The 13,255-nt window shown below is 41.2% G+C and overlaps 1 protein-coding gene across 2 annotated transcripts in view; it reads left to right on the top strand.

The window, feature by feature from the left end:
• Nucleotides 1-13,255, top strand: part of ARHGEF28 (Rho guanine nucleotide exchange factor 28) — a 292,201-nt gene that overhangs the window by 216,733 nt on the left and 62,213 nt on the right. For both annotated transcript variants that reach the window (XM_053588797.1, XM_053588806.1), the window contains 5 exons: nt 856-978; nt 2,847-2,964; nt 5,662-5,916; nt 7,491-7,567; nt 12,512-12,690. In XM_053588797.1, coding sequence (XP_053444772.1) covers nt 856-978; nt 2,847-2,964; nt 5,662-5,916; nt 7,491-7,567; nt 12,512-12,690 — 752 coding nt within the window. The remainder of the gene's footprint in view (nt 1-855; nt 979-2,846; nt 2,965-5,661; nt 5,917-7,490; nt 7,568-12,511; nt 12,691-13,255) is intronic.

Raw genomic sequence — 13,255 nt, 5'->3', positions numbered from 1 at the left:
ACCCTAAGCATAGATAAAAAACTATAAGCAAAAATGAAAAGACCAGAGATGGTAATATAAATTGTTAAATACTTTTTGAGGGTAGGGGTGAGTGTGTTCTGGTTTCTTTTGCAATGACCTTCAACATGGACTTGTACACATAAGGCTATCAGGGTCTAAAACATTGGCATTCAAATAATTCAGCTAGTTCTCTCCATTCCACTTTATGATTCTAAGTTGGTTCCTATGTAGGTTTTTCTAAGGATATTTTTCTATAAGTCAGGCTTATTGAAACACCCAGCTCACATCTCTACTTCTTCTCATTAGTTAATAAATTGACATTCTGGTTAGTCACGATTGTCTTGCTTCTTAGCTAATGATAGCCTACATTGTGATCCACTTGTAATCACATTCCCTACTGAGGATTGAGTCCATGGACATGGTCTGTACCAATGTGAATGCCAACTATACATGTTGATTTGGGGGGAAGCCAGACTTTCCTGAGGGCTCCAAATATCGTCAACATTCTTTCTTCAATCTATAGAAGTATTAAAAATACAAATTGAGATGTTGAAGTTGCACTGAAGCTAAAAAAGAAAAGTGAGAGATTAGAAGACATCAAGTGTTTTTCATGTGGCTACTTGATAGTTGTATTAGTTCAATATAATATAATCATGTTTGGTGGACCCTTATCACTCAACTGTTTTTATTTTAATTTAAAAAGTGTTTAGGGGGGAAAGAAGTGATTGTGTGCTGAAATTCCATGATGCGTATTCTGTATTTGTGAAGGATATTTTGAAATATATGAAAATTGCATGATCTGTGTTTAGAACGTACTAAATTTACAAACCATTATTAAAATGTTATTCTTCTCAGTTTTCAGAAGAAAATGCAAGTAAAATGAAGAAAATATATGGAGAATTCTGTAGCCATCACAAAGAAGCCGTTAACCTCTTTAAAGAACTCCAGCAGAATAAAAAATTTCAGAATTTTATTAAGGTAAGCTATTTTCAAGCTAGATGGCTGGGTACAGTGGCTCACACCTGTTAATCCTAGCACTCTGGGAGGTCAAGGTAGGAGAATCCCTCAGGAGTTTGAGACCATCCTGAGCACGAGTGAGAACTCATCACTACTAAAAATGGAAAAATTAGCCAAGCATTGTGACAGGTACTAGTCCCAGCTACTTGGGAGGCTGAAGCAAGAGGAGCGCTTGAACCCAGGAGTTTGAGGTGGTTGTGAGCTAGGCTGATACTACAGCACCCTAGCCTGGGCAACAGCTTGAGACTCTGTCTCAAAAAGTAAATAAGTAAATAAATAATCTTTCTTACAAAGTAATAAACCAGCATGGTGAAATAGTTCATGGTTGTTTCTTAATATGACTTAAACAAGTTTCTTATCTAGGTGCTGTTTCTTTCTTTTCTTTTTTTTTTTTTAAGAGACAGAGTCTCACTTTGTCGGCCTTGGTAGAGTGCTGTGGTGTCACAGCTCACAGCAACCTCCAGCTCCTGGGCTTAGGCGATTCTCTTGCTTCAGCCTCCTGAGTAGCTGGGACTACAGGCGCCCGCCCCAACGCCCAACGTCCGGCTATTTTTTTGTTGCAGTTTGGCTGGGGCCGGGTTTGAACTTGCCACCCTCAGTATATGGGGCCGGTGCCCTACTCACTGAGCCACAGGCACTGCCCTAGGTGCTATTTCTTAAGGGAAGGTGAAGGAAGTGGTAGGTGGTAGGTTTGTGGCAAAGACAGAAAGTCTCTTTTTCTGTTAGTAAAGTTTTTCTCCCATCTCATTCCTTTTGTGTCTTCTATTTTCGGTATCTTCCCATTTTACTGATTATCTCATAAAATTAGGTTGCCTAAATAGAGAAGTGACCAAGGTTCACATATCATATACAGTGGTTAGACCTCTTAACTCTCTTTCAGTTTGAATGCTTCCCCCCTTTCCAATTTGTTGATGAAATTTGTCCTATCATGTTTCCTGGATTCTAAATTTTTATCTGCCATTTTAAGAATGTTACATATGTTCCTCACTTTTCTTCCCACATAAATGTGTGTTGAGGACTAGAAAAATTAAGTAATACTTTGATATTTTTAGGGGAAAAAATCCCCTGCTTAGAGGGAACTTTAAATATAATAATGAATAGTAACAAATGCAGGGAACAACCTGTTGGAGAAACAACCAGTACACTGCAATCTCATGTTCAAAATCTGACTTTGATTCCTGATTATTTTTCAGAAACTTTTGCTATTCATGAATTCTGGTACTCGGAAGTATTAGAACTTGTTCACATTTGGAATTAACTACAAATACATCAGAGGAACTTGAAACTTTTTGAAATCTTGGACAGTTATTGTATTAAAATTAATGACAAAGTATTCATTTTAAGTTAATGACAATGTATTATTTTATTTTTATTTTTATTATTTTTTTTTTTTAGAGACAGAGGCTCACTGTGTTGCCCTCGGTAGAGTGCCGTGGCATCACAGCTCACAGCAACCTTCAGCTCTTGGGCTTAGGCAATTCTCTTGCCTCAGCCTCCCGAGTAGCTGGGACTACAGGCACCCGCCACAACGCCCGGCTATTTTTTTTCGTTGCAGTTTGGCCGGGGCCGGGCATGAACTCGCCACCCTCGGTATATGGGGCTGGTGCCCTATTCACTGAGCCACAGGCGCTGCCCAACAATATTATTTTAATTAATGATAATGAATATTATGTTAAGTCTGAATAGAATTGAATTGAACTGTTATAGATTCTTTATATTTTTAAATTTACACATACAAAATAAATATGGGTAGAATTTATGTACATAAAAATGTGTGTGCGTGTGTATATATATATATACATATTATTTCTTATTTTATTTTTTTCAAGCTCCGAAATAGTAATCTTTTGGCTCGACGCCGAGGAATTCCAGAGTGCATTCTGCTGGTCACTCAGCGCATCACTAAATACCCTGTGTTGGTGGAAAGGATATTGCAGTACACAAAGGGTGAGTTTTGATTTCTGGACAAATGTTTGCCTCTCTTGTTAGTTTTACCCATAGCTGAGGTGTCCTAAGCAGCTATACATGTTTGTGGCCTCTGACTCATAAAGACTTTCATTATGGGTAAACTGTTAAAGCTTTAGAATTTGAGATCATTTTAAGAAGTTATCTTTTATAATGCAGCGTGGCTAATCATCTGAATCTCTATGAGCAGCTTCCTCAGCCCTTGACCCTGCCTTTCCTCTCTTTATTTTCCCCCTTCCTGGGCTTCTTAGTATCTCCTCATCCTTGTCTTCCTGTTACTTTCACAGCAGTCTCATGAAACATGTTGCTATTGATCCTATCACTACATTTTAACTCTCCAAGCAATACATGATTAGATTGAGAAGTATTACATGGAAGAGCTACTTTGATCCTGTCCCTTCATCAAGTTCTAGGGAGTAGTATCTGGCCATCTCTTAAGAAGCTATTAATGCACCTGGCTGGACTGTAAGCTCCTTGTGGGATCTATAAGGCCTGCATTCTGGGTCTTTAATGTCTAGTGCAATGGCTGGTGCAAAAGACTCTCAATAAACAAAAATGTAAGTGCAGTGAATGAATAAATAAAAATGTCTAATCCTCCAGCTAGAGTATTGCTTATTAGGGTGGTAGTTATGCTGTGTTAACAGGGGATTGGTTTGGAGTTGTGTGTACTTGGATTGCTGTTTTTTGCAATTGGCTCTGCACTCATTAGTTGGGCAAGTTAATTAAATGAGCCTCAGTTTTCTCCACTACACAATGGGGATAATAATCCTAATGTTATGGAATCTTTGTAAAGACTGAGTGAGATGGTCTCAGCAAGATGCCCAGTGCAGAGCCTGGTATAAGCAAGGTGCTCAGTAAGAGGGAGCCGTTTTTATTGCCTTTATTATTATCAGTCACAAATAGGAAAACTGAGTAAAGAAAGTATTAAAGTTGAGTTTCACATGACTTGGGCTAAGGCCAAGAAAGGGCACAAGGTCTTTGACCTCTAGAGACAAATTCCTATCTTATTAGGCCTTGCTCCTCAAAGAGTAGCAACAGTGACCTCACCTGGGAGTCTTGTCAGAAGTGTTCCTCTGGACTTCACCTAGGACCTGCTGAATCAGAATCTGATATAAACAAGATCCCCAGATGAAGGGCAAGGCCAATAAGGCCATGTCCCCAGAAGCCCAGGGAGTTGACTGGCCATTGGTACTGACCAAAGGAGGAGGTGGCCATTCAGCTACATGCCAACTGTGCCCATGGAACCATAAGTCACACTTGCAGTTTCTGACACACAGAAACTACAATAATTGTTGCAATAATCTGGCCCATAATTGTTAATTGTTCTATCAGGAATTTTACACAGGATGACCCTTGGAGTAACAGATTCTAGTCCTTGAGGTATTGCAAAAAGAGACTATAAACATAGTATACCTTACCTTTTCTTGGAGGAGAGGGGCTTAGTGGAGGTAAGGGATAGTAGAGTGGGCAGGTATTTTCTTTGACAGTGAAAGGCAGTGAGAAAGAGTGTTCCATGTTAAAGATGTGCTCCTTGAGATCTTCTGATAAAACCCTCTCCTATCCGTTTAAGATATTTAGAATGTGGAAATGTTCAGACCCTTTGGCGAACTCATCCCCTTTCCACTTCACTGCTGTGTTTGAGTGTTTTTTTCCGGCTGCTCTGGGCTCTTGGTTTATTAGCCAGTTTTTCTTTTTTTCCTCTCCTAGCGCCTCTGACCTCCTGAAACTTCACTTTTCGTTTCCAGTCCCCTCGGTAAACATCAACTAGGTGGTCTTTATCATCCAAGAGAGAAAATAGCTAAATTCAACTTTCATGTGTTCCAGAAACTCCTCCAGAGTATTTTCTTAAGATAATCTACAGATAAGAACAGGTGGCCAGTGCAGTAAAGAATAACATTTGAAACCAATGATTATTTGCTCTGGCACGAGAGTGGCTGACTTACCCATTAGGCACAGTGCCTAGAACACATTTTAATGTCTTTGATACTTAGAAGAAAAAAAAAGTTTAGGTCAAAGAAAATTGTCTAATTATAAAAGTAATATATTCATTTTTTATGCTAATGAAGCTATAAAATGCAATTTTGAGTATCGTATTTGTGGAGGAAGGGATCCGGGAAGGCAGATGAGCCTGTGGCCATTCAGAGTCACACGGAGGCTCCATTTCTCCAGAGAGAACATGATGTGGCCCCACAGCAGAGTTAAGTTCTAAGAAACCTGGTGTGGGGATGACTTGATTACCAGTATCTGGGAAGATGGAAGGAGGGTGTAAGTTAGTATATAACACGTTCTCTGCTCCATGGGGAAGGTCAGACAAATTGTACTCACACATCTTATTGTTAGCTGAAGTACATTTAATAATGCACTTTTTTTTAGGTAAAAAGGTTTACTTTATCTTCTTAGAAGGAGAGAGAGTGCCAAATCTTTTAGAACCAAATATTTTAATGGAGGTTTTTTTTTGGTGGGGGGTGAGAGGGAGAAGGTATCAGTATTGTAATTGAATTTATTCCAGCATTTTTCTTACAGGAATTTTGTCATTTGGATGATACGTTTAAGTATATTTAAAGACTAAAAAACGTTATTTTTTATTCCTTAGCTGCTTATTTCCTTCCTTACTTGCTTCCTTACCTGAATTATTTCTTCACCCTGCTTAGCGTGTTCTTGTTTCTATTTTTCATGCAGAAAGAACTGAAGAACATAAAGACTTGTGCAAAGCTCTTGGCTTAATTAAAGACATGATTGCAACAGTGGACTTAAAAGTCAACGAGTATGAGAAAAACCAAAAATGGCTTGAGATCTTAAATAAGATTGAAAACAAAACCTACACAAAGCTCAAAAATGGCCACGTGTTTAGGAAGCAGGCTCTGCTAAGTAAAGAAAGGACTCTGTTATATGACGGCCTTGTTTACTGGAAAACTGCCACGGGTCGTTTCAAAGGTACCACGGCTCTACCAGAGCAATTTCTCCTTTTGTACATGTTATTCATTCAACAAGGGTTATATTTTTATAAGAAAAATGCTTCAGAAGTGCAGGCATACGCTACACAAACCCTGGATCAGTTGTGAATTTCAATAGTCAAACATGGGCGATGACACAAATCCTTGGTGAGAGTTTGCTGCCCCAAGCAAAAGCTTTTATATAGTTTTATAAATTTGCAAGTTTATGATGTCTAAAATCAAAGGAACTGAGAGTTCTGCTAATCTTTGCCACAAATGCACCATTCTGGCAAATGTGGTGTGTTGAAAGCAAGGCAGTGTACCTGCACACTTAGGGCCTGGTGTGTGCCAAACCAGCCTGGCACTGTCAGACCAGGGAGGGGTGAAATGGAAAGAAGTCTGAATGTCATCTTTGTTACTGAGTAGCAGGATTCATCCGCATACATGCTGACACTGGTGTAAGCTCTTTCTCAGTGCCACTGTTTGCTAATGGACATGACCTTGACTCCGTTAATCTGGTTAGAATCTGGAGCAGTTGACTGCAGTTCCTAAGGTCTGATCATGTAGCACATTGCTCCAGGCAAGCTTTCTCGCCCTGGTCACACACTAGATTCACCCCCTGGAGCTTACAAAAATGACTAATGTGCAAATCTCCTCTCAGAGGTTCTGATTATTATTTTTTTTTATTTTTTTTTATTTTTTTTGGTTCTGATTATTTTTGACATAGCTGTGACGCCCTAGCCCAAGGGATGTTGCAAAGCTTCTCAGGCAAGTCTACTGTGTAGCCAGGGACAGAACCACTGTTTTTAGCACTTCATCTTAATACCTTCCATAGGCGAGCAATGAGAGGAAGAGGTGGTTAAATTCTAGCTGCTCAGAGGTTATTATCTTTGGCAGGATAATCAGGTTTTGATGGGGGTTGCACCTAATATCTGAAAGGGGATTTGTTAATCAGCCATTTACAATATTGTATTAAAAAATATTAACTATTATCTGTACATCTATTCCTCCAAGTCATTTGCTTCTTATCCATTTAGTAGAACCAGTTTGATAATCTTGTGTTAGGCTCTGTAGTGAGGATGAGTTCTTGTGTACAATTTGTAAGGGAACCATGGAATTGTAAACCTCATTCAGGTCTAGATGATGCAAAATACCAGCTTTGCGTGTATCATTTGAGGCAGCAGCTGCCCTCTTACGTTTTTAAGTAAGCACTTTCCCCCCATATGTGAGGGCTTACTCCATTCTATTAGAACTTCCTTTTTAAAAAATATTTATCTTCTGTTTTGAAAGGTACTATATTAAATTTTGCTGGGGATTTAGCTATACCTACATTTACACACACAAACACACACACTTAAACACAGCTGTCTACGAAGTTACCTATAACATGTATCTTTGGCTATCACAATGCAGGTATGTTTATAAAAAGGTTTCATATATAGACTAAAACTTAGGCTTTTTATTTTTATTACATTTATTTAAATTTCCAGTATGCCATCAGGAGCTTTAATAAAGGCATTTGAATTGTAATTTGCTTCCTTAATACTGGTAATGTTTTGTTTTTTTTTTTTCAAGATATCCTAGCTCTACTTCTAACTGATGTGCTGCTCTTTTTACAAGAGAAAGACCAGAAATACATCTTTGCAGCTGTTGTGAGTATGATACACATGATGCATTTTTAAAAATAGGTTTAATCACACATATTTTTGGAAAATGCCCAGAATTCCTAGTAAAATAAAATGGTTACAAGTGAGTATATGCTCCTGCTATATTCCCAATATTATTTGTGATTGCAGTATTTAGTAACAAGCCTCTAACTGGGTTGAATTAGTGTGGTAAGTATTGATTGATCAACAGCCAGTGCTGGGGAGTCATCTGGTCCAGCAGTTTACCGATTGTGAAGGTATTGCAGTACTTCGGTACCAGTTGGTAAATAGGCACTTCCCTGATCGCCAAGTACCCACTAGTCATCTGGCTATCTAGGTTCTTTCCCCCAGAACCACCCTCCCCTGGACCCCAAACTCCCTTCTGTCACATTAGCAACTAATGCGTTAATGCTGGCACCGGGCACTCTCCACTCCCCTCGCACCTTGCTGTGTGGCTTGTTAGCCCTGTTCATAACCACCATGGTGTTCCTTCTGCCAAAGAAGAAAATGCCATCCTGCTGCCTAAAGCTTACAGGAGATTCTTTCTTATTTTTACTAAAATGGCTACTAATCGCTAAGGGTGTTCATGGAACATTTGTCTTTGTAGTGTGTTAGATTAATCTCATGGCCAGCACATAGACTAGCAATGAAACCAGTGTTTACAGCCTTTCTTACCCAGAATCTGTGTGGTCCAAAATGGCTTACAGAAGGAAGATGCCAGCGATGAATTCCTTGTGAGCATCATGGAGCATCAGGACACCACAGCCATGAGGCCAGGGTAATGCTGGCTCTCACAGTGCTGGTGTTTATCAGCCACTAGAGGATAGGACGCCTCGGTGCCATTAGCAGATGTCATCATTTCCAACTGGCTTTGCTAATTCAAAGCTTAATGAAGTTTTTGTCATATTGTTCAGAGAAAACAAGCATGCCTGGCCACTGGTGGGATTCTGGGGGGAAGAGGCTGGGGCAGGGCTGCAGCTGCTTTTCTGGGCTTGGCAGGCTGGCTCGAGAGCCTTCGTCATCCTGGGGGGCACGTTGCCTCTCACTGGCACAATGACGCCGAGTTGTGTAACGGTCAAAGACCTTTCAAGAGCTATGCTGGAGGATAATAAGAAGCCTTAAACAAGTCCTGTGTCCTCAATCCATTTGAACCATATCTATTGTAATTTCATGAAAATCTACTCATGTGCCCAGCAGCCTCTGTGTGCTGTTACCTGGTGTCACATAGAGAAAGTAAGTGGGAAGTGCCTACCATTTTGCTTACCCCGTGGGGTGGTGAGGGCCGTGCTGGTAAAGAAAACAAGTTTACATCACATCTTCATAGAAACCAATGTTTCTTCAAAACCAGAGACCTGAAGGAGGAGCAAATTCTGCGTCTTGGGTGGTTTGTCCTGCTGATTGGTCATGCATTAGACACAGCATAAAGACAATTGTCTTGTCTTCCAGGACAGCATAGCACATGAATTCAGACCAGACTGTGGCGCTCAACTTTACTATGTGACTTTTAATATGGACCTGTTCCTCTTGTCTCATATGATGGCTTCAAGCATTTTTTATGCCACCCATAGATCACATTTGCTATTAAGTGGGGCTCCAGGATTGCAGTGCACTGAATGCCCACTCTGTGCAAGTTTATGTGCGAGGCATATGAAGATGGCTTTGACCAATTCCTGAAGGCTGTCACAGTGTGGCTTTTCTTGATGGAATGTGGTTAACTCTGTACTACAGTAAGACAACTGCTGTTGCCATTTCTTAAAATGTCCTCTGACATTTAGCTCCGCTCATAAAGGCCAGCCAAGCCCTTGGTGGTATCAGGAAGCAAAAGGAAAAGAATTATCTTATCCCTGATGAATTAAGTGTACCCTACTGTTCATATACTTTTGAGTTACTCTGACAAAAGCCCATGTATCATGAATATTTTTTAGTTACTATTGTGGGGAATGGAAGCATTAGTTAAGGGTGTACATATATCTGGATTTTCTAGTGCAGGCGTCCTCAAACTGCAGCCCGCGGGCCACATGAAGCGGTGTGAATTGTATTTGTTCCCGTTTTGTTTTGTACTTCAAAATAAGATATGTGCAGTGTGCATAGGAATTTGTTCATAGTTTTTTGTTTTTTTTTTTTAAACTATAGTCCAGCCCTCCAACGGTCTGAGCGAATTGGCCCCCTGTTTAAAAAGTTTGAGTTTGCTTGTTCTAGTACCTCCCCTAGTATTTCCGAACATTATTCTCACCCTGGCACACAAAGGAGAGATTTCTCCACTTCTCGTGGCCTTTAGATAAAGCTTCTTTAGCAGTTGCTTGTCTCACTCTGTGTTGTTACAGAAAACACGGTATGTTTGGAAATAGAAGATAAGCCGCTGAAAGTAGCAGGAAGATGGAGTAACATCCCTCTAGGAAAGTTTGATTTTATTTTTATTTTTATAGAGGACTTAGTAGGAAATCGGTTTAAGACCCAAACTTTTAAAATTTATAGGAGAAAATAAATGTGTTCACTAAGTTTTGGAACACTGAGTCTGGAAGGAATCTGCTGAACATCAAAGAAAGTAATTTCCAAAGCAGACATACTGAACACGGAGGTCTGCGAGTTCAAGTTCAAACTCTGACGCAGCCTTCAGGTTCTTTTATCACAGTGGAGTCACTTGCTAATAATAAGTGGAATCAGCACAGGACGGATAACAGGGCTAGGGATTGCAGTTCCTTTCCCCCTGCCCCTACAATGAGGTCTTCAGCTCCATGCGCCGGTAGGGATTGGGCAGGAAACGTAGCGAGCGATTCACACAGGGTTGGAATCAAGGAAACAGCAGAGAGGTAGAGATTGTAGTAGACAGTGCGTATATGCCTCGTTTCAATGACTGCAGGGCCTACTCAGCGATAGCCAGTGTTTTTAAATGAGACGATGGGGCCAGGATTGCCATCTTCTGCTTTTCCCAAGAACCCAGAAATCTAGAGTTTTTTTTTTCAAAGTTGAATCTCCCAATATTTAAGTGCCAAGAATTTGTTTTCAAAATCTGTGTTTTAAATGCCATGCACAAACAGAACGTCTCTGCAGGCTGCTGTCTCCAAAGCAAACAGACGTGTGACTTACATTCCTGGGGATTTAATTTGAACTTTTGTGCATTTCTAGTATTTGTGTGTGATTAGTGTGAACAGCTCCGATGCCTCCTGGGCTGACGGTGATTGAATGAGTGCTACTTTCTACCACTTACCTATTCTTCACTTTTAAAAGATCTTATCCTACCATTTCCCCTCCCCCCAAAACACTGACCATGCTGACGTCTTGCTCACGACTCGGCCTCTTTAAATGCAGAGACCACTAACCTTGTAAGCTGAGGCAGGTAAAACTGTACGTTGAATCAGGGAAAAGAAATAAGGTCTTAGAAGCAGTTTCACAATAGAATAAGGAATATTGACAATGCTGACAAGATCTCCCTAATGAGACAGGGCAGCATTTAAACAGTTCTGCCACAAAATTTCTATTGTTTCCATTTTCAGAGACAGCACTGATCTAGTCCCATCATATGTTTTTTTCTTGTGGGGTGTCTTCGGGGGGCTCCGGTTCTCCCCAGCACACAATGGCAGATGCGCCCAAGCTGTGTAATGCTGGGGAAGCTGACAGGCCAGCACCAAGGAGTCAGCAGTGTGGACAGAGTGGCATGTTCTGAGTCAAGGCATCACTCAGCCCGTGAGGGAGACTCCAAACCACACACTGCAGCCACCTCTGTAAACAGTGGTGGAAGCCACAAACCGAAGAAGATTCTGCAGATTACCCCCAAAGCGCTTCATCCTGGGGGCATTCTTTTGGCCGTTCCTTCAACTGCAGCTGCCTAGCAAGTCAGTATTATTGGTGTTGTGCTCATCTTTGAATCCCCAGAAAGTGGACACAGAAGGATCGTAGCAAATGCCAGTGGAAAAGAAGCTTCCATTGTGGGTCAGCTGCCAAACTGTAGACTTTCTTCCTGTTCCCCTCTTCTAGAATTGTGTAAAACTAATTCTGCCTCCTGGCATATTCTGAGTGCCTACTCTGTGCCAATGTGTGTGTGAGGCATATGAAGATGGCTTTGACCAATTCCTGACCACGAAGGGCTCAGCTCCTTGGTGAGAAGAGGCATTTACAGGTGAAACTCTAGCTCTGTTGCTGTGATCTGTACAACAGAAGACATTGGCTGTGGCCTACTCGTTCTTACCTTCCACTTTTATAGCCATCTTTTTAGTTTTTGGACTCCTGTTCCCATCACCTTATTGAAATCATGTTGCTGTAAACTGCAAACTCTAATGGACTCTTCAGGCCCTCCATCTTTCTCAATCTCTTTGTGATTTTTGAGAAAGTATTTCCTATCCCATCCCTGCTGAAAAAATTCTTCCTCCCTTACCTACAGCATTTTGAGATATATATATACATATATATATTTTTTCCTTCTCTCATTCTGTCTTTAAAAGTTGCCCTTTTAAACCACTAATTCTTTTTATTTTATTGTTAAATCATAGCTGTGTACATTAGTGCAATCAAGGGATACAATGTGCTGGTTTCATATACAATCTGAAATATTCTCATCAAACTGTTCAACGTAGCCTTCATGGCATTTTCTTAGTTACTGTATGTAGGCATTTGTATTCCGCATTTAGTAAGTTTCACCTGTACCCATTCTAAGATGCACCATAGGTGCGGCCCCACCCAATACCCTCCCTCCACCCTAACCTCCCCCCTCCCCTCCGCTTTAAAGACAAACGTTTCCCAGCCTAAACCCTCTTTTCCCCTCTTCTCTCCTCCGTGCCCTCTCCATTGGAGATCTTACCACCATTGGAGATGTTACCAACTTCTGCAGCCCTTTTGAAAAGGTTGAAAGTGAAAAAAGAAAGACGTGCCCTTGCTTTCTCTAGCTCCTGTTTTGTGAGAGCCTTGCTGTAGATGGGATGCTGCTTCATCTCCACATGTTCCTACTTTTCATAGGATCAGAAGCCGTCCGTTATTTCTCTTCAAAAGCTCATTGCTAGAGAAGTTGCTAATGAGGAGAGAGGAATGTTTCTGATCAGCGCTTCATCTGCTGGGCCTGAGATGTATGAAATTCACACCAATTCCAAGGAGGAACGAAACAATTGGATGAGACGGATCCAGCAGGCAGTGGAAAGGTAACAGTTCTGTCTGTAATCTGTGCAACAGATTTGTTCAGTTGGGAAAGGTCTTCTAACCATGTCTCCCCCTGTGTGAACCACCTCGGCCAGAGTTGTCTGTTCTCTGCCCCCGTCCCCCACGTGCGATCGCCCCCCCATCTGCAGCCCCGTCGTCCGCACCTCCCTGCATGTGACACCCTTGCCTCCCCCTGCCTGTGCGGGCCCCACCTGGCTTTGCCGCAGCTCGAGTCGCCCCTCCTTCGTGAGGACCTCTTCTGTTGTGGAGAGATCCTTCCTTTACCTGAAGTCCTTTAACACCGGCTCTCTAAAGCAGGTCCTTCCTGCTTGTCATTTTCTGCCCTGCTGCTGTTATCTCTTTTATGCATCTATAGATGTGTGTTTATTTAATTAGATTGGAAGCCCCTCGAGGGCCGGGACCATGTCTTAAGTTTCTCCATGTTGCTACTACTGAAGAATCATCCAATAAATGTTGCTAAATTGGTGGATCTAAGTATTCTAAGTTAATTTGTTCCTCATTGCTTCTGCAAGGAATTCAGAATTTTTTAGAATTGAGAGCTCAAGG

This window comes from Nycticebus coucang, chromosome 1 (genome assembly GCF_027406575.1).
Source record: "Nycticebus coucang isolate mNycCou1 chromosome 1, mNycCou1.pri, whole genome shotgun sequence".
NCBI classification, from domain to species: Eukaryota; Metazoa; Chordata; class Mammalia; order Primates; family Lorisidae; genus Nycticebus; species Nycticebus coucang.
This window is presented reverse-complemented; position numbering and strand designations above follow the sequence as displayed.